We start from the raw sequence: 26,144 nt of genomic DNA on the forward strand, positions 1-26,144 counted from the left end.
CTTCATTACATTACATGGGTAGGCGGGAGATAAGCGCTGCAGCGTTGTATCCACTCGAAATGAGACCCATCCTTCCGTCTCCGCAGGTTCAATGCCTCAAGAATCCAAAGTTTTCCAAACTTCATAAACCCTGAGCGGCATACAACTCACAATCTCACTGCGCGTCCTTGTAATGCCTTGGGCCAATGATTTCGGCAACAAACGCGCCATGGCACTATGACATGCCGATACAGTGCTGCGCATGGCCTCGTCATTGTCCTCCCCCAATGGGAACCATCCGCCGCTGGCCCCAAGGACTTTAATGATTCCGACTATATCGTTGGACAAAGATCTGTCAGAGCCAGCGAACCAGTGCTCTTTCATACAGGTACTAGACCAAGTCTCCGTGATGGTATCAAAAAAGTAACGAAGCGGACTCCACTTCGGATCCATGCCTGGTATTGCCGTCGGAGAAGCTCCATTCGAAATGAGCCATTTGATATTACGAATCAAGACTTGGTTGCCCTGTCCGGTAGCTCCAGGGATTGAATCGGACTCTAAAACGTTGATAATCGCATGTAGCGCAAGCATGCCAACGGTGCAAGTCGTGATGCCGGAACGAGCCTCCAAGGCGTCCACTTCGTCTGGAGACAAAGACTCATAGTGGGGGTACTGTACCAATGTCGATCTACATCCAGGGAAGGGGCCCAAATCGTCTAGAATCGAAGCCGTATTGCTATAGTACTCTATAAGTGTAGGCCCGACTCGATGCTCGACAACTCTCTTAGGATCAACGCCACAAGGGAAAAAGAATTCCAGGGTTCTGCTCTCCAGCGCTTTGCAATTGCATTGACATGCGATCAAGAGAGAGTCGAGGATCTCTTGGTCAAGAGGCGGGAAGTCCGGTTGATGTTGCTGCTCGGTTAAATATAACAGAGGCGGTATTATAGTGTTTAGACTCGGTGCCAGATGTTGGAAATGCAGGTTGCGCGAATAGGAGACTCTTGACATAGTGAGAAGGTGTTTTAGCTTAGAGACTGCCAGCCTGTCACCGGGAGGATTATGCCAGGCCGCACCCGGTTGCGTGAGAAGTTGTAGTGCTGCATCAGTCTTTTTAGAGACCAAAGCGAACTCGAGAGCGCTGTCGTAAGTCTGATACTTCGTGGAGCCAACAAAGGGCACTTCTGGCCTCGCCCCAAGGCTTAGCAGGAGAACAATCGAGGACAAATCAGACGCAGCGATAGCGTAGTACAGTGGCGTCGCACCAATCATTTCAAAACGCTTGTTGATGTCTGTCTTCAGGTCCCGTACGAGATGTGTTATAATGGGCTTGGTTCCGGAATAGGCAGCGGAATGGAGTGCGGAAACCACCATTGGACCTCTGTACCGCGTTGGATCAAGTCCTATCGACGAATCACCGTAGAAAGACCGGTTGAAGTGAGGAAATTTGGAAGAAGAGTGATTCACCCGCACGCTTTGCGATGCGCCGGAAGAGAGCAGCAGACGGGCAACGGCCACCTGTCGGTTGCAAATTGCAAGATGAAGGGGCGTCCAGCCGGGTACCCCGTCCGATACGTCGTCTGGTTGACCCAACGTCCCCATGATGCCCACAGGGAGGCATTGGCACAGAAAGCGCCCCGGCAATTCGGTGTCGACGTTTTGATCGAGGAGCCACCGGACGGTGTCGTAATGCCCGTGCTTTGCGGCGAGATGCAAGGGTGTCGCAAAGCATGCTTTGGACAGGATGACGTTGGAATCGTGCCTCCCTGCTCTCTCCACCCAGTTCTTCAAACGTGGAGGCGCTTCGGCAGGATAGACCTTGTTCAGGTCCGCGCCGTACGACAACGCATGTTGAAGAGTACGCAGGTTCCCCGTCGAAGCGCTCTTGACGATGATGTCGGCATTGTCCTCTCGTACCGCTGCGAGGTATACCTCACGCTGAAAAATATCGTAGAACTTACGATTGACTTGCGCGAGCGCAGCGAGGTCGGCACTCCAGTTCAAATAGTGATTGACGTGTAACCAGACTTCCGGGGGGATCATCGAGGACGCCATTTCACTGTGGAGAAGCCGACTTTTGCTATGATGAATGGTATGGGAAGGAGAGCAAGCGGGGAATATTTATACGAATGAGTTGCTGGGATTGACCGAGTATCGAAGGAATGCGTTCTGGGGATTTCGTAGGACACGGTATGGCCAGAAAGACAAAGTGGGAGACAAATTTATACATGCCAGCAGGTCATCAGGGTAATCACAAGCAAAACAAGCGAAGACTCGATCACCAAGGACCTGGACGGGGAGAGGAGGCGCTTTAAGGTTTGTGGTTGACTTCAGTGGGAAAGTCGTCGATGGCACCGGAGCCAGCTGAGTCATCAGAACGTGTAATAATCTGTTCAATCAGTAACGCCTTTTCTCCATGCGGCAATCTCAATCACGGTTCAGACTCGGCGCCGGCCTCCGTCCGGAAGAGAACGGCCCCACCGAGCCAGTAGTCGGACCTGGCTTCCGGAGTCTGCTCCTGCGAGCCACCGAGTTTCCGATAACAGTGGCTTACTTGCCTCGGACCGATTTAAGATCGTCTGCACCTAAAATTCGTCCTAATAGACTTTATTGAGGTCATTGAGGCGCATTAATAGGCTCTTCTCGTGCAATAAACTTCCTGGAGCAGTACGAGAGACAAGGCGTGGGTTAGCAGTACCCAGTTCTGATGCCGAAGATAAAGTTCCATTTAGCAAAAAAAAAAAACAAGTTGTAGATTTTGCAACTTATCGATGAGGCCTTGCCGGCTTTTACAGATGACGGCGGGCTCGCATGTTGCCAGCGACCCACCCGGCGACGGGTACCCGCACCGCCGATGCTTCGCGCCGCGTGCCGCTTCCGGTGAACCCCACCCACCAAAAGTTTCGTTTTTAGCCGACTTTTTTTCTTTTCTTTTTTTTGCACCAGTGAAATCAATTGAACCCTGGCAGGGACAGTAACAGATAAGGAGTGCACCCAACTTTCCCTCACCGATGAGTGAGAACCAGTGATTAAACATGCTGGGGCCTGCCCATCAAGTTTAATTATCGCAATCAATGAGATAATTCCTCGCCAGACACCCATCCTTTAGGCGAGCTGGGAAGAAATGACGGCACCGCGCTGCATGGGGCATCCCTTCGGTCAGGCCGCCGGAAACTAGTCACGCACAGCGACCGACTCAAGGGATGCGCGGGCTCGCTAGAGAAAAAGGCCGTGTTTGTCGCGTGAGAACCCAGTCCCGATCACGCAACGTTTACGAAGCGACCTTTTCAAGCTTTCCCGGCGTCGGAGGGGTCCAGCCCTGTATATCGGATCTTCCGGATGTGCTCAGCTCACTAAGTCACTTACCTACAGCAGGTTCTTGAATTGCAACGCTACATACATTCGCGCAATTCAGAGTCTACCTTACCGTCTGCCTCTGGTCTCTACCTTGGTCTCTGGAGAAATTAATAACATGCGGGTATGAATCATGCTGCCCGTCGCCCAGAGTTTCATGATGCACGACGAATCCGCAGGGTCCAACCCGTTTTTCCCGATGTGCATAAGTAGGAGGCGGTAAGAGGTTAACCACGTTATCCCGACGGTTCAAGGGCCCAACCGTCCGACGTCATGACAGGAGATCCCTCCATTCCAAGTTACAGCAATCTATTTCACCACGAGAGACTTTTTTCCAAGCCGAGGGTTACTGGCTAATGGCTGCCAATGTAAGACCACGTTCCCGCCGCTGGGGCCCCGACGCAGGCATTCCCGTTGACGGGTTGACGGAGCGGCGAACATACTTCAGCCGCCCGATGCCTGGAAAGCTGAAAAAGCTGACGACCTGTCACTCTTCCGTCCCAACTCACCTCATCTCATCTCATCTCATCTTACTTCGCGGCTACATACGTCAGATACCCTACTGCTGTCAAGTGGCTGTCATCTTCGAGTCGCAGATTGCCACTTCTCAACAATAGAAATTAACAAGTAATCAAGAGAGCGGAAACTGAAACGGCACTGGTGTTGTGGCATATCAGTTCAAGCTACGCTGTCGCTGCAAATAAAGTCCACCACAAACGCCAGCCTCACATCTTCACAACCAACAATGACATTGCCCCATCCCCCACCCCCGCAAAGCTGTCATCCGTTCTTGGCCCTCCCCCTCGAACTCCGCCTCCTCATCTGGGAAACCTTTGGCTCGCAACCCCGCGTCTTCGAATACCGAGAAGACACCCACCTCATCAAACCGCCCCGCGAGTATCGGCACCCGCGCGCCGCCGGTCTCCTCACAAACGCCGAATCGCGAAAGGCGACCCGCGCCCTCCTCCGTCCCTTCCCGTACCCCTACGACGTCCAAAAGGATTCCCGCCCGTCGCCGCCGCCGCCTCTGGAATTCGTACCATTCTCGGACATTGTCTACCTTCCGCCGCTCGTCTACCGCACGCGTCTCGGAGCGTGGGACTCGCTCTGGACCACCAAGCCGGGCATCGAAAACGTCGGGATCCACTGGTCCGTTCTCCTCGATGAGCGGCGCATCGCCGAAGCGCTACGGGCTTGCTCGCGCTGCTTCACCGATATGAGGAGGCTAGCTGTTTTGATCGAGTTTACGCCGCTCCCGCAGCCCGAGGAGGAGGTCGGTAACGGTGGGATCGTCAGATTGTTGGGCCCTGCGGAGGATGACTTTCGGCTGCCGAGTTTGTTTGCCGGGGCGCATGGGTTGATGGATGAGTTCTGGACTTGGGGGGAGCTGAGAACGGCTCTTGAAAAGGTCAGGAGAGTGATGAAGTGGGAGAAGGAGGTCGAGGGGATGCTGTACACCAGGGAGGTGGAGGAGAAATTGGCTTGCTGAGCCAGACTGGATGGGCATTCGACGGCTTGACTTATCTGAACCTGAGCCAGGACGGACGACTTATATTTACTGAGGTTGTCTCGCTGAGTCGAAAGGCGCGAAGAGGCGCGCTTTTTTTTTTTTTTTTTTTTTTTTTTTTTTGGAAACTTTTGGCGCATCGAGCGGAGGATATGATACCATAATAGGGCGATGGTGTACGGCGTTCAGTGTTTTCGAGCATATTTATAGCAAAGCTGATATTTATCTCTCACTCCCATGTGAGAAGACAAGACATTTGAGTGTGGTTTGGAGCCTAAAAGCGTTGCCCTGACAGGTATTGCGGAGGAGTAGGAGGAAAAGACTGGAATGCTTTCTTCAGCTTATACGTCTGAATGGTCTCAGGAATAATTCGAGGAATCCGATTGCTAGAGCGATGCATATGTCCTTCGAATCCTTCGTCGTCGCGTCCCTCTTCATCGTTCTCTTCGTGGTCGTCGTCCTCCTATTCACGGTTGTCTTACTCATCCCCTCAGTCGGGAAGGACCGGTCCTGACGCGCCCAGTTCACAGGGCCAACAGTGACGCATAATTCTTTCCCGCGACGCCTTTCCGTGGCGTCGATATTACACGCCTGACCCCATATATCCCCGAGCTTGCCATGGCCACGTTCTAGAGAATCGGATCGTAAGTGGTCCTGCTCAAGAGTCACTGCATCCTCGAGCTTCAATCCCGCTTTCCAATCCACATCGTCGCCATCTACCTCGCAGGTGACCTTGCAGACCAGCAGAAATGCTGATTGGGGCTCTCCTTGAAGAGGAGCATATCCCGGCCGGTGAGTCCTTTAAGTCTGCCGGAGGAAGTTTGGGCTGATGTCTGCGAGTGTTGGAAGCATCTGATTTCAATTTTTGTCCATGCCATCGCCTGGATACCTTGGCGTCAGAAACAACGATTTTAGCAAGGATTGCCGAGGAACTTTGTCACGAGAAGGAACCAACCAAAGGGAATATTCAAACATCATAAGCTGCTTGGCGGCCTCGACATCATGCTTCAAGATCGCATAGTGGAGGGCTGTATCGATATCGCACTTTGCTACGTCCCAACGAATCCGATGTGAAGAAGGATCCAGCGTCGAAGGTGATGGAGAGATGCAATGAGAACAATGAGTGCCCGATATTGAGACAACATAGGCATAGAATGATTGTCGAGACTCGACAATGACTGACAGGGCGATTCGCGGGGCTGTGTCGCAACTATGGACTCACATGGAGGAAATTGGGATTGTTGAAGCCCGGCCATTTCAGCAGGTCGTTTCCAGGGGCAGCTAATGGTTGGCACGCGCCAAGGCACTCGGAACCCAGCAGTCAGCCAGAAAGTTTACATGGTATGATTGAGAGCAACAAAGCCAAAAAGAAGAAAAGAAAAAAACCGAACAGCACTTGGCGGATGGCTGCTGGAACTTTTTGGGAATAGTCGCAATGTGTCTGTCACATTGGACGGCTAGAAAGGGATGCTGCGGCGTCGTTGGTTCCTGTCCGTTACCGCCGGTGCCGAGCCGGGCGAGAGTGGGGCCGTACTTCGGGATCAGTGGTGGGGTGCCCGGCATCCTATCTTATGATAGGACCCATCAGTGATCGGTCCGCTTTGAGGCGCCTCAAGTTTTGACTGTGATACCGGAGATGTCTAGGGAAATGAGAAACAAAAGGGTGATTCAATATAAATATAATTATACTCTGCTGCAGACAACGAAATTTCCGTTCGAGTCGAGGTTGAGTCTCATTGGTGCTGGTGAGTGCTTTATCGCGGGGATAGATAATCGCACTCTACCATCAATGAGGAATGTTGAATGGCTGGAGATTAACACCCAGCAGGTTGTTCGCACATGGCTCGTGGGAATTTGTGTGATGTTTCTTGATTTAATCTATGGTGTATGTAGGCTTGGCGAACGAGCAAAGAGCAAAGTCCTCCACGGCACAACCAAGCAGCCTCGAACGCCGACGATGCTCGTTGCTTGGATAGTCGAGGCTATCGGCTTCTCGTAGCTCTATGGGGCGTCTACCAAAGCTCACACGTAGGCTGTCTCTGAGGGCAGTTGAAAACGCTGCGAAAGTCCTTCGAATTATCCAAGGGTCCCTTGATGCGAGCGAATCCTGGGGAGTGCACGTCGGCCCCGAGCAGAAAGACGTCGTATTCCCGCGAGGACGACACCTCACACCAAGTTTGTGCCCATTTCAAGAAGAACAGCTGGTCATGCGAGAAGCCCGGCAGACCAGGCAGATCGAAATCCTGAGCCTTCTGGTCTGCCTGTAGCTTCTTCCACGCCGTATAACTTGTTGCCACACCTCCAGCATCTGCTATATTTTCACCGAGTGTGAAGTTACCTTTGACAGGAACGTCCGTACCGTTTGGCGCAATGACGGTGAACTTCTGGTACTGGTCTGCGAAGCACTTGGTGCGGTTACTGAACGCCTTGAGGCTCTGTTCATCCCACCAATTTGCAAGGGAGCCGTTGGCAGCGTAATTGTGCCCACTATTGTCAAAGCCATGGGTGAGCTCATGGCCGAGAACGGCGCCGAGAGCACCATAGTTGATATAAGAAGGATAAGCAACGTTATACAGGGGTTTTTGTTGGATGCCAGCATTGATGACAATGTCATTGAAGGTCGGAGAGTAGTATGCATTTGTTGTCGATGGGGTTTGCAGCCAGATATTTCTATCTGTGGGCTTGCCGAGTAGAGCCCATGACGACTTGCTGGAGAAAGTCGCAAAAGCGACAGCGTTGTTGAAGTAGGAATTGGTCAGTTTCAGACCGGAGTAATAGTCTGCAAGTTTGCGTGGGTTTTTGGTGTCTGGAGACACGTCCGGATAACCAATCTTCCTAGAAATTGCTTTGACCTTGACCTCGGCCTCTTTCTTGACCTCTGATGTTAACCAATCCTTTTCGCCGAGGCGTGAGATAAAGGCCTGCTGAATCGTGCCCATCATGTTGACAGCCAGATCACGAGCTTCGTTTGAGTATGCCTTGTCAAGGTAGAATCGACTGAGTATCCAGCCAAGGCCGGCAGGTAGACCACTCCATGAGATTCCCTCATCAACATGACCGACGCATCGCTGCCATCTTGGTGGCTTGCCAACCAACTCTGGGTCTGTGGCGCGAAGCTTGTATTTCATGTCATTCAGCCTTTCCGTGACATCTGCCTCGACGAAACCGGAGAAGGTGGATACTGCCTTCCAGATGAAGAAGCCTTGGACCGTTTCAACAGTAGAATTGGAAAGAAGCTGAGATAGATTTCCAAAGTAAGCGGGGGAGAACACAAGTTGATCCGGCGTATAGTCAGCGGGAATCAAGTTGTTGATGACGAAGTCGTGACCGAGTTCTGGGGCTACGCTCGTGACCTCTGCCAACTTGAATTTTCTCGCGGGTGACTGGAGCGTGTCAAATTCTGGAACAACCCTAGGGAGATGGACCTTACTCACACTTGCGTTTGTCTTGCTGTCATCGGTAGCCTGCAAGGCGGTCGCATCCTTTTCAAACTTAGTGACGGCTAAAGCCAGTCTCTGGGCTTTCATAACATCGAGTTTGCCCGGATGTACTGCCTGAAGCACTGCTGTCATAATGCGCTCATACTCCGCAACAGTGTCGTTATTCTTGGCTACGGAGCCGGTGAGCAACGGTGAGCCCCCGGGCACGACGTAAATGAGCGTCTTGTTCTGGTTCATATCAGTAAGAATTCTTAGTGGTGTGGTCAAATTACTGAGCGAATGATTGTGACGACACACAGAACTGAAGTGAACATACCGGATTCTGGTCATCAAAGTCAACGGTGATTGTCTCGAATGTCGAGATGCCGAGCTGACCAAAGAGTAACAGCGTCTTGCCCATGTTTTTGGCATCATTTTTCGAGATCTTGCGTTCCCTGTCCTCTGTGCTATCTGCTACGGGGAAAGCTTCCGTGATGCGATTGACGAGATTGATAAGGGGGCCCAAGCCTGCCGCCTTGACGGCGGTGTCATTGAGGCAAGCATTGTAAGTCTCCACGATGAGCTGGAAATTGTCCCGATCCACGCCCACCTGCTCTTTTGACAGCGATTTCGTGATGAATCCGGCTTCGGGCCCAGTGGGATAAGAACCTTCCAAGATGTTCTTCAACACCACATAGACGTCGCTGCCGACGACACCCAGCGAGGAGGTCTTGCCTTGGCCGGCCTCTGGCGCGTGGCTTGCTTTCCACCCAGAGCACGCATCTGCCAAGAACACATATCAGCCAACCATAGTCATGTAACGTACAGAATCCGCGGCAGTGCCGAGTCGGAAACAACGAAAAGAGATGTGAGACAAGGATCTAACTTGGGCGCCGGGAAGCTTAAGCTGAAGGCAATGCAAGTGGGGGAAACAAAAGCTAATAATGGAAGTCGTGCGACGCACATTTGTCAAAGTCTGTGCACGGGTCGATTTCAGTATAGTTCGGGGCGAGACTGAGGAGGATGTTGGAGGCGATCTCGAGACATATCGGTGTAGTGCAAAGGCTGCTACCGGCGGCCGCCGCACTGAGGGGAGCCATTTGACCAACTGTCGAGCAGTACCTGAGACCGTCTTACGGAGCTGTCATTAAAGGTCAGTGACGGGGTTTTTTGGTAAGTTGAAGTACCGTACAGACCTTGACGATGAAGACGCGACCTGGCGAGCAGGTCAGGAACGCTGAGGCACTTGCGTGAATCAGGAGTGCGTTTCACCGAGAAGCCAATGATCGAACCAACAACGACAATGAAGAGGAAAGCCGGTGAGGATCGGTTGGAGCTGGTTCATCCAGTGTGGATTTGGGGCCGAGCTGGTCCCTATTTATAATGGCTCGGATAGGTAGAAAGACATGCTTTTCTTGCAAACCTTTTTGGTCTGGATGATGTTGGGCATCGAGGACCCTGTTGATGTCGCCAAAAAGACAAAGGCAGCAAGGTGTTGATCCAGTCTTCTAGTCTGGGGGTACACAAACAGGTGCTCGTCCATCTCAACTTCCTCACGATCTTCATTACCTTCTTCATTACCTTCAGCCAAGGCAGAGTCCAATTACTTGCGCCTTCCTAACCCCATCCTGAGACGTGCTGGAACATCGCAGGCGAAGCTGTCTTGTCTCCTTTCCTGCCAACATTGCCATTCGCCAAAACTACGCCAACCCAAGACCGTCGAAATATCGGAACTCTGTGTGGTGACGAAGTCGACTCGGCAGTTTTCAGATGTACATGCGGCAAAGACAAGCATAGCGGAGAAAAGAACTTCGAAAGAGCCGCGCGCCAAGGATTGGAGCTCTGGCACGGTAATCTCCGACCTTACACTTCAGCCGCGGAAAGCTGATCCCGTCTCCCCATCCCGGATCCCCCGCGTAACCTAGCTTATTCTCTCAAGTTGAGTAATCCGACGTCGCTAGATTATCTTCTTACGTTTCCACAAAAACATCGCTCGTGGAGGACTTGGGCCGGCCATCAGATGCTGACGGACAAAGTGGTATCAGCCTTGGCCTGCACAGGACGAACAGGTGGAATATGGGGCTGATGTATGGCTGCGATTGAGCTTGTCGGTGTCCTGTTAACGGCAGTGAAGGATAGGGCATCCATTTCTCACTCCTTACACCAGCATTCAGAAGCTGAAAGTTGGTTGACCAAATGAATGCCTCATATGGCGAACCGTAAGAAGACAACCATTTACCCACCAGTTAAGCAGTGCCGAGAGTGCATGCACGCCGATTAAGCAACGGCCGACTCTGAGCAGGCTTATATTTAGACTTCTTGGGGTCGCTGGTTCAGTAGTGACCTCTGCAGAATAGACTTTAGTATGAACCTAGCTGCGGAGGCTAGAATACGCAGGCAATGCGCCTCGCAGAGTCCTTGAACCTTGGAATGAATCGCTGGGGATTTTCATCCAGGATCCAATGGGATGAACAGAAACCTTCCGCGGTGGCCGCTTTCGGAAACGAATGCGACATGATCATTTCACTACACCACGTAAGTAAAGCATGCAAAAACTGAGGAAGTCATTCTTCGGACGCAGAGCCGCAGATGACACTGAGGTTACCATTCCTGGCGCTCAAGCCCAGCAACGGATCTCTGAACAATATCAAGGGTTCGAGACTAGAAAAGGAGGTATGCTGCATTGGATGAGGCTGACAGCAACCGGCCGTCCAGACGACTCGAAGACTTTGGCGCAGCTGATGGTCCGATGTTGGTGCTTGCCATCTCACGGTCTAGGTCTGTACCTCGTGTGACAACATGACAAACGCAATGTAATGGCACCTGAAGAACCAAAATGATTGGAGGCTTCTCGCTGACGGGCTGTTGCGAACCTCTGAGAACATAGGAGGAGGACTGGAAAGGTGCTGTCACGAAAGACACTTGGCTGAAGGAAGTGGGCACGTGGTGAACAGCTGAGAAAGGTCTGTGCACCGCAGCTGAGGTAAAGAAAGCACAGACCATGAGGAAAGGCAAGTGGGGGATACCCCGGAGCCAATGCCCCGCAAGTTGATCAAGCCACGTTTACCTTCTGGTTTCATGCGCCACAATGACGTTGATGTCAGTCACGCCTGGTTCCTCGAGGAGTATCGGCACCCTTAAGCGCCATCTCATATCTATCTGATCACCTGAAGCTTGTGGCCTCTTCTCCTCCCTTGCCCTACGGTTGATATCGCTATTTTGCCATCTAGAACAAGCCTACTGTACCTTTAGTCCTACCGATTATCAAGATGGCGAACACTGGCGCCCCTCCAAACTACTGTAAGCCCTCCTCCGATACCCCACCATAGATTCTGAGCCGCGACTAACACTGCGCTTGAAGACAAGATCCTCGAGATCTCGGAGGCGGCAACGACCCAGCAAGTTCGTGATGCTTACAAGAAGTATGTATCCTACGATATTGAAGTCCTCAACAAAAATCCCTAGGTACTGACTTTTCCTTACAGAGCCGCCTTGAAAACGCACCCAGACAGGGTCCCCGCCGATTCGCCCGAGCGAGCAACGCGCACCCGCAAGTTCCAGCTTGTAAACGACGCATACTACACCCTTTCCGACACTCAAAGGCGCCGCGAATACGACGCCCAGCGAAACATCTTTGGCGCATCCGCCGGCACAACATACGGCGATTTCTCCGACGACGATGACGACCCAGCGGAGGAAGTTCCCCCACAAGCCGGCCCCAATCCACAAAATGCCTACTCGTGGGCATGGAACTTCTTCACCGGCGGGAAGCAAGGCCAGAACGAGGGCCAGCGCGCGCAGGCAGACAACGCACAGTTCGGCGATGTGTTTGAGGAGATGCTGCGCGAAGAGGGCATGGCTGAGGAGGGTACAAACCGTCCGACAAGCTCGTTCTGGAGCATGGTTGGCGGGCTTAGTGGAGGCGCGCTGGGCTTCATCGTCGGGAACATGCCTGGCGCGCTGGCGGGTGCTGTCGCTGGAAACAGGCTTGGGTCCGTTCGAGACGCGAAGGGCAAGAGTGTCTACGCTGTTTTCCAGGTCAGTGCGAATCTGGAGATATCTACCGGGTAGATCCAGTCAGCCTCTCGCTCCAGCTGGTGGTACCGCTAGGTGGATAGTTGCTAACGCGTCGCAGGACCTCCCTCAGGCAGATCGTGCGAGGTTGCTTACCCAGTTGGCTGCCAAGGTGTTCAGCCACACTGTAGGAGCTTAGGAAAATTTGAGATTTCAGACGGGTTCAGGATTATATCACATGGGCAGCTCGGAGTTTGGGTCGGATCAAGATCGGTAAGAATAAGCAGCTTTAACGTAGGCCACCTTGGCACTTTGGCATCAATATACTAGATAGCGTTTATCCCATCAAATGTTTTGGTAAAGCGCAGCCAGCCTATTCCCTACAACTTCGACATGTTCATGGATTCTGACTCTGCAGAAACTTTGGTCATTACTGGTCGCCGACTGGCTACCTATCTGTCAGAACCCCACCATTTCCCACGGGGCACTGCACAACCGGAATTTGAGCCTCCGCAATCGTGACGGTGAGGCGGGGTGCAGCGGGGCCAGAACTCACGAATCATGGGCAGCTTCCCCTCCCCGATTTCCATCAACAGTCGCTAGTCAAGGTGCCAGAGTGGTTAATGGGCTGCCCTGCTATCAAACCTTGATTCCAGATTAGGCAGTGGCTTCGGTCGCGCAGGTTCGAATCCTGTCCTTGACGCGTAAATCTTTTGATATTTTTATATCTATCACCTCGACACCCGCAATGTTGTTACAATGGCCTCTCACACGTCTGAACGGGCGGCAGTGTTTCGGAGCGGGCCGCCTTCCGCCCCATATTTCCCGAATACCGAATACAGAAGACCGAGAGACACTCGAACGCTCCGAAAGTTACCTCAATTAAATCCCGTCCAATGGCATGTGTATGTGTGTATATGCATGTACTCATTGCTCAGGTCGAAAATTTAGATACTCCCCCTACGCCGCACTTGAATGCGCTCTGACATCCTCTCATTCTGAAGGGAAGCCATTACTTGCGGGAGCCCATCGGTGATGGACGCCGTGAGCTTTGGGCTTAAGAGACGCTTAGGGGGCTTTGTGAACTGCTCTTCGATCTCAACATCCCAATCAGTCTGACTCGGCGGACTATCCTTATGGTATTCTGATGACCCGACTTTCTTCATGGAAGCTGGCGTGGCTGTCAGCTGCAATTGTTGACCCGAACCCACGAGCTTCATCACCATCAAGACCCAATTGAAAAGGGCCAGTGCCACAACCTCAGAAACTTTCAAAACGTGCTGAGCAGTGACTAAGCCAACAGATCGAATAGGCTTGTCTGGAACGCTCTGGTCGCTGCTATCATTGACGAGTGTCTCGTCACCCGCAGAGAATTCGCTTCCGTTCTCTACCGGCGACGATTGACGGACGATCTCGACCGTGGCAGGCTGGTGGAGATACTGCATCAAAACATCCACTCCCGAATCTCCCACCTCATCAACTTCTTTGGAAGGGATTTCTGTCGAAGGGGATATCTCTGCAAATGTCGCTGGCATTGGCGGTGGCATCTCTACAGGGGTGGCATCGTGGTTCTCCTTCTGCATGGCCAAGTTTAGACCATGTGCGATGACATCGAGCTGTTTCTTGAAGACGGATGTCACTGAAGATAGGTCGATCTCGGTGATCATCGAGTTATCGGTGTCGCCCGACTTTGAGCAGAATCGCAGAAGCTTGTGTCTGCTTTGCCGCATCTTGCTCTTGAGTCGACCCTCGACTTCGACGCACATAGTCACCGGTCGACCACTGTGCTCGAAAGCGAAGCCGGTATGGAAAACGTGCTTGCGAAACGGGTTGCTGGCCGTCTCGCTTTCGTTGAGCTCCCACTCCAGGGACCTAAACCCCTCTCCGTCTTTTGCCCGCTTTACCGTTCCCTTGAAGGTCCAGCTGTCGACAAGCTCTCTCGTCACGCTATGACGAGTTCCCATTCCTCCCAGTTCGAAGAATCCTCCAGCTCCTATAGTAGGCTCGAAAACTTTGTGTTTGATCTCGGAAGTGACAATCTTTGGACCTGTGATAGACTTAGGTCCAAAGAAGTCAGTCACTTGAACCGCGTAGTCCGACTCCAGCGACGTCCGAACGTGTCTTTGTCTCCATTGGCCTCCATCATCGACTTTACATGTATCTTGCTCGGTCAAAGTGATGAGGACAGTGGCGTTGCTGAGGTCGTGCCCCGGGGGCTGATGAATCGTCATGTCGATGTAGACAATGCCGGCCGGATGTCTGCTAAGGCCAAGGACACCCCATTGTGCCTTCTTCCAGTGATATTTGCACTCGACTTGGACTTTCCCGATAGCACCTGATCCCACACAGAGGTGAGACCCACGGGCTGCCTCCTGATTGAAGCGTTCGAAATCTTGTCGACCAAATCGGCGAACTCGGAGCTCGGGACGAAATGAGTGCTGTTCCCCGATTGCTTGATGTTGAACAACAACATTGGACATGTTGAGAGTTTTCTTTGTTTTCGACGCAACACAGGCAATTGAAACATCATGATGGTGTTTCTGGAAAGTCGGGTAAGGCTCTGACGGCACAATGGGAGCAGGCTGGGGGAACCTGCGACACACCACCCCATCAGGACGGCCAACTGAGGGGTTTCTCACCGTCGTTTATGCACGAAAGCCAGCCACGACTGTAATTGACGCGCATATCCACGGCGCTTCTCATGGGTCAGAGATAGTCTCGTCCAGTTGATTGTCAGACAGAGGGGTAGCGGGCTTCGGCACGGAAAATATTTTCATTGGTTTCCTCGGTTACACGGGGTGGCAGGGGCAATGGCAGCAGCATGCGTGGCCATGCAAAGTTATGGCGTGGTAGACGCACTCGCCGACCTCCATTTATTTCTCCTTTCTTTGTGAGTCGTGTTCATTTTGGATCCCAGTCATCATATACCCTTCACAACATTCGAGATGCTTATAGCTATTGGAACAGAAGGACATTCAACTCTTCTCACATCATGTATCCCCCTCGCCCGCAGACGGTTATGAGCGGAACGACGCTCAACGATCACGGGGATGAGGAGGAGGAGGAGGGATATCAACTACGAAGAGCACAATCGTTCCAACAAAAGCAAAGGGAACGTCCTGCACGCAATGAAAGAGACACTTTCTACAGCATTTGGCCGCCACCATTACCACCACAGCGGTCTACAATACCCGACAGTCTTAGATACTTCCAGCAACCTTTTCTCTCCAAAAGACTCATGGAAATCACTGATAGTTCCATCTACGGCTACAATCAGATGAAATATGGTACTCCAGTACAGCGGGAGCCGGTGAAGCAGACTGGAAGTGGTGTACGGGGACCCCAAAGATCAAAAAGTACTTTGTCCTACGTTGAAGACTACGATTCTGAACAGCTCTTATCGCCAATCGATGAGACACGATCAGAACCGCCTCTTGAAAGTCTACATCGAGGTGATACCCCTCCTGGAGCCAAGTCCAGCCGCAGCATTCATGTTCAGATCGACCCTCAACGCCCCCAAGATATTACAGTCCACTCAGAACTCGATGCGACCGATGATCTGGAGGAAGACTTGGAAATATATTCAAGGCTTGTGAGATTGGGGCGATTCAAAGCTGCTCGGAGGCACTTCGACAATTGCCTAGTGCATTTCATCGATAACTCATACGTCTTGGATCACTATTGCTCAGCTCTTTTGGCAATGTCGGATTTTCACGCACTCTCTCAAATTTCGGAAACTTTTGACTTGAATCTTCGTCCAGGAACCGTCCGCGCCAGTATTTTCAAACGTTTGTGTCGAGCTGAAACCTTCTGTGGGATCAATGCTCGATCTGAGGGGCCAAATCAAGTGGTGCCGAAGTGGACGGATTGCGTGAAGACTATGGGAGAACGCTGGCCTAAGCTGGACTCAACGGAAGTAAGTGAAGGAAATGGACATGGCCAAAAGCTTAGACGACCGAGGCTAATCCTTACCAGCTCTCAGTATTATTGACTGGATTTTCGACCGAATTTGGCACCAACAACTTTTACTTTGGGTCCCTGAAACTCGCCGAGGTTTACCTACACCTAAGAGCAGAAGGTAGAATTTGGGACTTCAAAGATCTGCTACACGAGCTCTTGTTTGTGCAGCGAACTTCCGTTTGCAAAACACTGCAAGAGCTGCTTCAGTACCACGGCGCCGAGACCGATGAAAACCTGATCAGGCTGGTCAAGAATATCGAAGAAGACTGGGGCATAACCAGGGCAGATGAGGACTCGTCATTTGCTCTGCTAGATATCTTCACAACACTAGCTCTCGCCTCTATGAGCCGGGATACGACTATCACCATGGTCAAAGAAATCTTTCAAATTGCCCAAACGCATGCCCAGGAGATAATTGGAATGAAACCCACCAACTCAAAGTCTCGCCCATATCTTCGCTGGATCATAACGAAAGTCTTGCTCGAGCAGTACGCCGATCCGAAAATTACCGGATTCTTTGCCCTATCGGTTCACCTCGATAAACTATCAGGAACGCGTTGGCGGCCTGAGTTGGCCGTACCCATGGATTTGATGATTCTGTACGCACCAGATGAAGACGAAGCCCCCGAGTGGCATCCTGACCCATCCACTACCCGAGGGCACGACGGAGCTCTTCGAACGGTTCTTGGGGTGGCAGAAGAGCTAGGGGATGTTCCGATGCAAGCAACTTGTCTCCAACTACTTATCTACCAAAGTTCGCAACCACAGGCCTTACTGAATAAGCTAGGTGACTTGTGGCGCTCAGTGGGAGCACGAAAGGGCTATCTTCAAACTCGCCTTTACAGTTATATCCCGGAAGCTTCTGCACTATCCGGGAATCGCGAGAGTATTCGTCGGGATATTCTCCTCGCTGACGAAGTCTGCTCTGAAGGACCAGTACCGAATGCACAGTACATGATCTTGAGAGCTTTGTCACAGACCCAACAAGAAAAGAACATATTCATGAACAGAGCGGGGGAAGCTCTCTACTTATCAAACTCTAATTCCATGTTACAGCAAGACTCCGATAGGCTCGAGGGGACACCAAATGATCCAAGCCCCGCCATACTGATTCGCGATGTACCAATACCTCCGCCGTATGCACCATCATCACGAGTTAGGGATCATACCGAAGCTGGGTCATCTCAAGTCAAGTCGCGTAGCTTGGCGAATTATGTTCCCGCCAGACGAATCACTTCACACATGCTGCCCAAATATCATCCAAGCCACGCTACAGTAGAGCAGACTTCGTCGAGAGATGGCAACATCAATAGCAGAAGGCTGCACGTAGACGAACCATTTCTGCCGTCAAAAGAGATGAACACATCAATGAACCCGCTAAGACCATGGTATGAAGACACAGGTCATTCGATTTCGTCTGCAGCATCCAGCACGCAACTCCCCCTTACATCTTCTCCGGCATATACACGGCCCACCATTCCTTTTGGGGAAAGAAGAAAAACCTCTTCTGAAGGGAATACGAGTTTGAACAATAGTAGTGTTACGTCATCGCAAGACGCAAGTAAAAAAGCAGCTAGAACCGAGGAGAAGCAAACAAGGCCTACCAAGTCAGAAACGACATATGCGACATTTGGAAGTGAGCCAGCTCGGGAGGAAATAGGAAGATTAAATGATCGCTTCAGCTCTTTGGGCATCGGAGATGGAGGTAGAGCGTCACGGGGAAAGCAGGCAGGCGCAAATACTACTATCAAGCGATTCGATGATCGGACGTCAAGGGAAGGACAAGGGCGACCAGATTAAGACCATAGGCTGATTTGCGAAGGTTGACGCGACTTTTCACGTTATCATACTCATGGGATCGCATTGGCTGGCGACAGACATGACTATGTAGCAAATTTCTGTTTCTGTACCACATAAGACTTCCCTCGCTGGTTCAGCCAACAGAACAAATTTTCCATGAGGTGCCACTGATCACAGGTGATGCAGAAGTTGAATCCATGAGTGTCAGGTTCATCACTAACAACCCCTTCTTTGGGTCGGTGACAGACCACGATATACGGCAATGGCACTTTAGAATGACCAAGTACAGCCAGGCATAAATGGACTGACCCAATAACTCTCAAAATTCACTCAGTGAGCCGTGATTCTGTGGTGTCCCTTACCACCTCGTCTTACAACCTCAGTTGATTTGGTCAGCTCAATTGATTCAGTTGTCAGATATAGCTCTTTTCTGTCACTGAGGATGTCTCGTAGCCAGAAAATATTTGGCTCATATATAACGATGAACCTGCTAACCATCACCGTTGCCCTGTAGCGAGCCAACACCTTCAGGTCAGCCATTGAAAAAGTAGAGACAAGACTGGAGAATATTATAATTCCGTCGATGACGTGACATGGATCAAGAAGAGACGTGAAAGACGACAGTACCATTCAATGTAAGTTTCATGCTCTTCAATTACCGGTCTAGTCCAAGTGTCATCACCAAGAGGTTTAAATTGTCGCAAAACTACTTCCTCAATATATCCATGTCGTGAGCCAGAGGTGATTCGTGTTTGGACCCAAAAGCCTGCAGCCGCGGAGACGTAGGAGCTGACACCAATGATACTCCAAAGAAACTCCAGATAGGTCAGATGGGGTGGTGGGAGGCATTTATACTAACAACCATCTCCCCCAACTGATACAAAGTGTATACATGTTGATAATGACCGTGGTCGCAGCAAGATAGTCGTGTGACCAACACAGCCACCTTTCTAAGCGGCCTGGACGACCGTTCGGTCTACAACCAGAAGTGTCGGGGCTAGGCCAGCTCCATGAGGTTGAGGTACTCGAATGATCGGGTTGGATAGATCAGGCGATCCGGCCTCTAGCTAGCAGCAGGAGATGTATAGTGGTCTTTGACCAATGACGCAGAGCGTCAAGGTTTCTTCTACGCTGTTGCAAAAGTGGCGAGGATTGTTGGCATGAGAACGATGACGACTGCGGCGGCTGCCATGTTGCTCGTAATACAGTCGGACAAGTTGCCCAGGATGCAGTTTGCTACGGATTGAGCGACCCTGTTGGTGTTGCCTCCTCCGGTGAACCAGTCGATGGTGCCACCCCCCTTGGAATTGTCAAGTTTATCTCGTACTCAACAGGGCGATGCCCTTCATGATAGCTTCGAAAATATGTCCGAACTCAGGACACTGGCTTTTGAACTGGTCTTTAGCAACGTATACTATGGGGTATGGCCAGCAGGTCGAGGTAACGAATATAGAGGGGAAATGTTTTAGGCACCTTCAACACTAAGGAAAATCGTTGTAGCAGTTGCGTTGGATACACAAACCCGAAATCGCCGAGCAACTGAGAGACTACAAGTTGGGCACAAAATTGGTAATGAGAGAAGAAACAAGGCAGAAACTTGATGTAAGCTAGGACCTACAGGGGCTTTTACTCTTAACAAATAATAGCCTCAACCGTAGCCTTGGGAAAAGTATTCAACAACGCCTATGGTGGACAGCCGGGTTGCCGATCCTGAATGTAATGATATTTTAGTAGCCGATAGGTAAACCCCACTGCATGAAGCTGAACGAGAATAGCATCCGTCGAGCAGCCTTTTTTCGAAGGAAACATCCATGAAGAATATCAGGGGGCGTTGGTGTTCCAATAGATGAGCAGTATCTGAAGGCAAGAGGCTTCGCAGACAATGATCAAATGGTGTTCTCGTATGCGTTTCTCCCATCTGGCGAGCTTACCCTCCCCCAATGGTATCAAGACATGTATTCGGAGCTGCGGAGTCTACACAACTGGAATCACCCTCAGCATGACTAATTACTGGAGCGATTTAAACGCAAGAAACTTGTCGAGGCGGCATGAGGTTAGACGGGGGCGGAAATCAGGAACTTCGGGCTATGCATGTGTAGTGTATAGCAAGCTCAAGCGTTCAGTTGTCCAGAATGTTGTCTATTAACCGACCAAATCGAAACTGACTCGTCCTGCCAATTGATACAACAGAAGCTCATTCTGGTTGCATTGAAGATAATTGGTCAGTATTTTGAGGTAGTTTTAGAATTATGAGTGATAGGACCTTGCTGGCTGGCTCTCGGCTAGATTGAGTTGTGCTGGTCGAAGGTATGGCGTCTTGGACCCTCTAGGCAGACCACCCGTATAAATCTTTTTTAATTCGGCCGGGGCAAATACCCACTCCACATGCTTACACTCTGACGGATTAATATAAAGTGGATCACTCAGCTCGGTCTCGGTACGAACGGATCCCTTGGGCTTGCGAATTGCCGGATAGCCATACTGTGGCATCAGGCTGGCGTCGTTTAAGAAGCAGACACACTTAGACTTTTCAACTATTCATAACTTTCCGACATCCTCCGCGGTCCACACTTCGCCTTTTGCACCACCCAAGGCAAATCACCGGGATTTTCGGGATTCCGAGCAACCTAAGTGTGCAACATTTCAAGTGGGAAAATTCTACCACGACTGCTCTGGACGGAGAGTGTGATCCAAAGGGCAAATTTGGACTGGTGTGCCAGTGCAGCATCCACACTTGGTTCTCGAAAACGCGATATCAGTCTCTCAGAAATCTCTACCGCGTCCGACTCATTGATACCACCGTCTCCCCTTCGTTTTCTACAATCTCTTACCAAGCCGGAATGCCCTTGTCGTTGCCATCCCTACCCTACCCACCCTCTGGGGACGGTTTCTGGAATCCAGTGACAGCAACCATCAACTGGTGCGAAGAGGTGGGCTTCTTGCACGGTTTTCTTAGCAGAATATCGATGAAGATTTCAAACAATAGATTGAGGTAAATTGAGACTAACTGACGTCTGCAGGACTACTATGTCACACCATACGTGGCCGAGTTTATAAACACTTTGACAAATGCGATATTCGTCTATCTTGCATTGGTTGGAATTTCCAGCTGCACTAGAAACAATCATCCACGTGTATTTTTGGTAGCATATGTCGGGTATATGACCATTGGTATCGCAAGCCTCGTCTATCATACTTCCTTGAAATGTTTGTTGCTCCGGGAGTTCTTGACACTGCCTTGCTGCTTTACTGACATTCGGCAGACTGGATGCAGCTGTTCGATGAGCTGTCAATGATATACACCACATGCATTCTCTTCTTTGCGGTATTCTCTCATGGTAAATCTGCACTGGGCCAGGCTCTTCTGGGCCTTTTCGTTACCGGCCTAGCCATTTTCATCACCGTTTATTATCACTATCTCGGAGACCCCGTCTTCCATCAAGTCATGTTCGCAATACTCACTGCCACCGTTGTCTTCCGAAGCATGTATATCATGGAGAAGATACTCCGGCCCAAGTCTACCCCTCAGAGCAGGGCTGAGATTCTCGACACGCAACTCCTCAAGAAAATGTGGACATTGATCGCTTGCGGCCTCATCTCCATAGCCATTGGATTCCTGACTTGGAATCTTGACAACATTTTCTGTTCACAACTCCGACGATGGCGAAGAGAGCTTGGGCTGCCTTGGGGCGTTCTTCTTGAGGGCCATGGATGGTGGTGAGTGTGATACTTGATCGGATGCATGGGATACACTGACAAAGGAGCCAGGCATCTATTCACTGGTATCGCATGCTACATCAACGTAACCTATGGCCTCTGGCTACGGTATTGCAGAGATGGCAAGAAGGAAGAGGTTGTCTTGGCATGGCCCTCGATATTTGGCTCCGTTCCCACCGTAGAACGAGCTCAAGGTAGAGAAGTGGACCCTTCGAAGTCAATTTCTAAATCGGAGTGATCTGCAATGAATCACTTGCTGGGATTGCGCTGTCGATTGCGGATTATGCTCCCGATCAAAGCGGTGCTGTGATGTTGGCGAGGGTGCTGCCCGTGTGTCTGAGCTTCTCCTGAGTTCTCGTTTCTAATGAATGGGGGTTGAGGGGTAGTGAAGGTATTGATGCAAAGTATGCATGACAGCAAAGCGGCTGAGAAACATTGCCTGTTGTGGCATCGCTAAGCGATCGAATCGCAGACGCACAGGATGGAACTGTGCTGTAGTCATAATCCCGCCAAGTAAGTAGACGATGAGGGACGGAAGAGGCAGCCACTTAGAACATAGCGAGGCTAGGTCAGTGCGTGGCCGATGGGGTGGGTGTGAGCTACACGCTACCAGTCGCGTCCTGAACAAGGAAACCGGTGTGAGGTCTCAGGATAGACGTGACTGTATCCAATACACAACTCGAGATAGTAATCCACTTAGCTTGAAATTGTGACGCCATGGTGACCCTACGTGCAAATACTGACGCGATCTCTCGTCCTTTCATTCCTTTCAAAATATGCTAGTCAATGGCCTCCTCGGGCCGAAGAGCCCTTCATGAACTTGATCAGTTAGGTATTGTTTTCTGTAGGGCGGAAAGAATTGTCTCCCGACATCTTTCCTTGAAAAAGTCCTTCTGCAGTCCCTCATAATACACTTGTGGATGGTCTTAAGCCTCGAAAGTCAGATGAGCGTTCTACACCGTCACTTTTCATCTGAAACACCCTTTTCTGATAGCGAAGTCCAGTCCAGGAATTCTTTCTGGCAGGTTTGCTAGGGAACATGATACCTGCCGTAGGCATGGCCCGTCTATGAGCTCTCACAAATGGCCGGCAACATGTCTTGGCTCTACTGTCGGGCTTGCTCCTTTCAACCACACTGTCTATCCGAGATGGGAGCAGCGAGCACAACTACTCATTCACGTCTCGTGAGATTTGATCGGAAGAACAGTACCAGATTATGTGACTCACCATGGGAGGAAATAATCTCAATCATCCTTGCCATTCTCAATATTCTTCTGGCAATGGGTTCTGGCTGGGGTACATACCGAGACTAATCTACCTTTACAACAGCACCATTGGTGTGGCTACACTCTGACGACACATGCCGACCGGCAGATATACTAGAGCATGTCCGCCATACCACATTGACGGTGCATATGGAGCCCATCAGGGGGCTTCCAAAGCCTTTTCTCGACAACCTGGCGATGCCGAACGAATATTGGAACAATGGCTTCGTTGCGCTGATTTGCGAGCGGCGACATCACCACAGTCTTCCTACCTGGCTCTTTGGAGAGTCACCAGAAGATTGGGATAAGCTCCACAATGCCACTCAGCCACTTCTTGTGTTGTTGTCATCGTCGGTAGGGGTTTAGAGGACCTAAATGCCTTCTATTTCTACTTCTACTTGTATGAACAAGGGGCAAATATCACGCAGGTTCTCTCACCTATGAGTGAGTTAATATAAGACACTGAGAACGAAATGCACTTTGGCGATCATGTTGTGACTGGTCAGCTTTATGTTTCGGTCTGTATCTACGCGATTGTATTCACTAACCTCCTATTGCCCAGTTTGCACATGATACAATTTCACGATAAGAAACCTACCGGCATTTATTAAAGCTAGCCCTCCTAAGGCTCCGCCTACAAGTAGGATGATGAGGCTCTATTAGTAGACAACGGAAATGCGGGTACTTCCTCTCCCGACTGGAACGACCTCCATCAACCAGACGTCTGCCACGAGTCTAACTTTGTAGTACCCTGTAGTTTACAGCGGATAAATGACTTTTGAGCAGAAATAGATTTAGTCTTTGGTCTAGATAAAAAGACATCAAGACTACGGCCTTCCTCTCAACTACATTTGTACCATGATCACTTATAGTATTCAGTTCAAACCTGTTTAGACAAAAAATACGGAGCAGTCTTGGAACTTGGCAATTTGGAAGCCCCCATCTGAAGGCCGAGAAACACAATACTTGGCGCTTGGCATGATGTCACAATGGTGTATATGGCGTTAGTTACTGCCCGCAGTTAACGACGTCGTTTTGCGACACATGAACATTCAGCTGGTTACTGGGAATGGTGTAGAACTGTCTAAGAGTACTTGAAAATGCGAATAGAGTACACCGGCAGATAGGTAGTAGATTCGATGAAGGTCGAGCTCAAGAGACCGTGATAACGTCGCCTCGTCAACTGGTATTGAAGCCTAATGAAGCCAAGTATGCGCCCTTGAAGTTCAAGACCTTGGCACTCAAATTAAAGTCATGGCTCACGCCTTTGAATGCAGATCCGTTGGATCTGAAACGTTGGACTACGGACATTTTGGACAACCTTCCTCCCAACGATCATGGTCCAAGCTGACAGACTAGGAGTATGTGGCGCGCGACTTAGGCCGTACTGAGTTAGTGAAAGGTGCAGCTTATCCAGGCGGTGCAACTAAATTTGTGTTGAGGCTGCGAGACATTGTAAGCATCTAACCCGCGTCGGGGTAAGCGCCGTTCCCGTCCGTCCCCAAGGCATCGACCTACCGGCTCCAAGGGGGAGGGGGAAGGAGAGCCAGAGACATTTGAAGATCGCAGAGCCTCCCTTTCATATCATCACCACATGATCTCATAGTCTGTGCACACCAAAACAACAAAACATCATCCAACGGCGACAAACACGACTCAAGCAGTGATTCCCCAGGATAGTGGACTCGAGGAAAGCAACGTCATTGAACACCGAAGTCCATACGGAGGCAAGATGTCGGTATCAGCTTACCTCGCCGCATTCGGCAAGGCATCGCCAGCCACGTATGCCCTCGGCACCGGGCTCCTCGTTACATCGTCACTGTTCTTTGGAAACATCGGGCTGTCCCTCACCGGGCCCCTCCCAATCATCAGGGACCAGCTTGGCGCGTGCACCCTGAGCTCCAAGCAAAAGATTAAAGTATGGAGGCTCTTCTTCGACGAAGCCGCTGTGAGTACCGTTCCCAGGATCTCTCAGGATCTCTCCAACCCCTCTCTCTCATCGCCAGCAGTAATCTCACACGCTGAAGTCGTCATCTTGATTGTGTGAGATGACAGTCTTGTGTCTCGTCCCGCTCCCGTGAGCAGAGAGCTGACCAGCCTCATTCAGAAACACATCATCGGCGGCACCTGCGTGACGGCGGCGCTCCACCTGGCAGCGTTCGCCTTGAGCGATTCTCCCATCCCCTGCAGGCTCTCCATCATGTCCGCGCTCTGCAGCATCACCGTATTGCCGTACACGCTGATGGTTATCATGCCCACCAACGACCGCCTCATCGCCCTGGACGACAAGGTGGCCCTGTCCGAGCTCGATAGGAGAAAGGTTGGGTGGTTGATTGAGAAGTGGGATCGCCTGCACAAGGTCCGCTTCCTGATGTACGGCAGCGCCTGGGCCTTGGGTCTTGCCGCATTCACATCATCTTTGTGAACTTCACCTCCGTATGAAAAAATACTGATGGAAGGGGTTCGGAGAGTAGCCGTCTATCAGGCTTTGGGAGACGTTTCATTTTGTATTTTAGCAGAATGAGTGGCGGGTTTGAGGATCTGTGATGGTTCAGCCTAAATTTCTAGTCGTAATGTTAAAGTTTATATGAGAAGACACGGTTAAGCTGGTAATTATCGTTGACCACGAGATACCGCTTCGCCCGCAAGACCAGAATGAGGCTGAAGTATAGGTCGTAGGGAATGGTTAAGGCGGCAGGACATGTCAAGGAATCCTGTCGTATGCTCATAGTAAGACCCACCACCTAGATGTGCTACAAATTCAGAAACCCTTCTGGTTAAGCTTGATAATAAGCAATTATCAAGGGGGGGCCTATTAGGAACGAAATGTATGTGATGAAACCTGAAGTCTCATGGCCAGAAAGCTTCTGCGGAAGCAGCGCTGACGTGACCTGGAACAAGCGCGTGCCTGTCTCCAATCTGAAGGTTGTGTGGGAGTGAAACTTGCCCCAATTTCTGTTTCTGCTGAGAAATCAGGGCCTCGGACTCCGTAGAAAGTTTGGCGGCAACGGCACACCACCGCGCTCTGGGTCGATCGCGGTTGGCCGATCATACCGTCAAGATCCGCCAGCGGCTTTCCACAGATGGCTGATATAATACAATTCCCTGGACTACCTGTACTGTGAGCAA

The 26,144-nt window shown here is 50.9% G+C and overlaps 8 protein-coding genes across 8 annotated transcripts; 5 read left to right on the top strand and 3 right to left on the bottom strand.

The window, feature by feature from the left end:
- Positions 1 to 932: 932 nt before the first annotated feature.
- CORC01_06508 (uncharacterized protein) lies at positions 933 to 2,034 on the bottom strand (the record flags this gene model as incomplete). Its single annotated transcript, XM_022618149.1, has 2 exons — positions 933 to 982; positions 1,032 to 2,034. The coding sequence occupies 2 exons, from the start codon at positions 2,032 to 2,034 to the stop codon at positions 933 to 935; spliced, it is 1,053 nt and encodes a 350-aa protein (XP_022475291.1).
- Positions 2,035 to 4,078: 2,044 nt separating this feature from the next.
- CORC01_06509 (uncharacterized protein) lies at positions 4,079 to 4,822 on the top strand (the record flags this gene model as incomplete). Its single annotated transcript, XM_022618150.1, has 1 exon — positions 4,079 to 4,822. One exon carries the CDS (start codon positions 4,079 to 4,081, stop codon positions 4,820 to 4,822), a length of 744 nt encoding a protein of 247 aa, XP_022475292.1.
- A 2,030-nt stretch (positions 4,823 to 6,852) lies between these two features.
- CORC01_06510 (peptidase family M13) lies at positions 6,853 to 9,359 on the bottom strand (the record flags this gene model as incomplete). Its single annotated transcript, XM_022618151.1, has 3 exons — positions 6,853 to 8,508; positions 8,597 to 9,042; positions 9,224 to 9,359. The coding sequence occupies 3 exons, from the start codon at positions 9,357 to 9,359 to the stop codon at positions 6,853 to 6,855; spliced, it is 2,238 nt and encodes a 745-aa protein (XP_022475293.1).
- Positions 9,360 to 11,528: 2,169 nt separating this feature from the next.
- CORC01_06511 (DnaJ domain-containing protein) lies at positions 11,529 to 12,472 on the top strand (the record flags this gene model as incomplete). Its single annotated transcript, XM_022618152.1, has 4 exons — positions 11,529 to 11,559; positions 11,621 to 11,681; positions 11,745 to 12,297; positions 12,395 to 12,472. 4 exons carry the CDS (start codon positions 11,529 to 11,531, stop codon positions 12,470 to 12,472), a joined length of 723 nt encoding a protein of 240 aa, XP_022475294.1.
- A 748-nt stretch (positions 12,473 to 13,220) lies between these two features.
- Positions 13,221 to 14,753, bottom strand: CORC01_06512 (uncharacterized protein; the record flags this gene model as incomplete). Its single annotated transcript, XM_022618153.1, has 1 exon — positions 13,221 to 14,753. One exon carries the CDS (start codon positions 14,751 to 14,753, stop codon positions 13,221 to 13,223), a length of 1,533 nt encoding a protein of 510 aa, XP_022475295.1.
- Positions 14,754 to 15,265: 512 nt separating this feature from the next.
- CORC01_06513 (uncharacterized protein) lies at positions 15,266 to 17,191 on the top strand (the record flags this gene model as incomplete). Its single annotated transcript, XM_022618154.1, has 3 exons — positions 15,266 to 16,189; positions 16,249 to 16,914; positions 17,039 to 17,191. 3 exons carry the CDS (start codon positions 15,266 to 15,268, stop codon positions 17,189 to 17,191), a joined length of 1,743 nt encoding a protein of 580 aa, XP_022475296.1.
- Positions 17,192 to 21,194: 4,003 nt separating this feature from the next.
- CORC01_06514 (alkaline phytoceramidase) lies at positions 21,195 to 21,988 on the top strand (the record flags this gene model as incomplete). Its single annotated transcript, XM_022618155.1, has 3 exons — positions 21,195 to 21,240; positions 21,297 to 21,750; positions 21,802 to 21,988. The coding sequence occupies 3 exons, from the start codon at positions 21,195 to 21,197 to the stop codon at positions 21,986 to 21,988; spliced, it is 687 nt and encodes a 228-aa protein (XP_022475297.1).
- A 2,364-nt stretch (positions 21,989 to 24,352) lies between these two features.
- CORC01_06515 (uncharacterized protein) lies at positions 24,353 to 25,440 on the top strand (the record flags this gene model as incomplete). Its single annotated transcript, XM_022618156.1, has 3 exons — positions 24,353 to 24,376; positions 24,622 to 24,963; positions 25,123 to 25,440. 3 exons carry the CDS (start codon positions 24,353 to 24,355, stop codon positions 25,438 to 25,440), a joined length of 684 nt encoding a protein of 227 aa, XP_022475298.1.
- Positions 25,441 to 26,144: the final 704 nt, after the last annotated feature.

Source organism: Colletotrichum orchidophilum, assembly GCF_001831195.1.
Source record: "Colletotrichum orchidophilum strain IMI 309357 chromosome Unknown Scaffold_49.1, whole genome shotgun sequence".
NCBI lineage: Eukaryota > Fungi > Ascomycota > Sordariomycetes > Glomerellales > Glomerellaceae > Colletotrichum > Colletotrichum orchidophilum.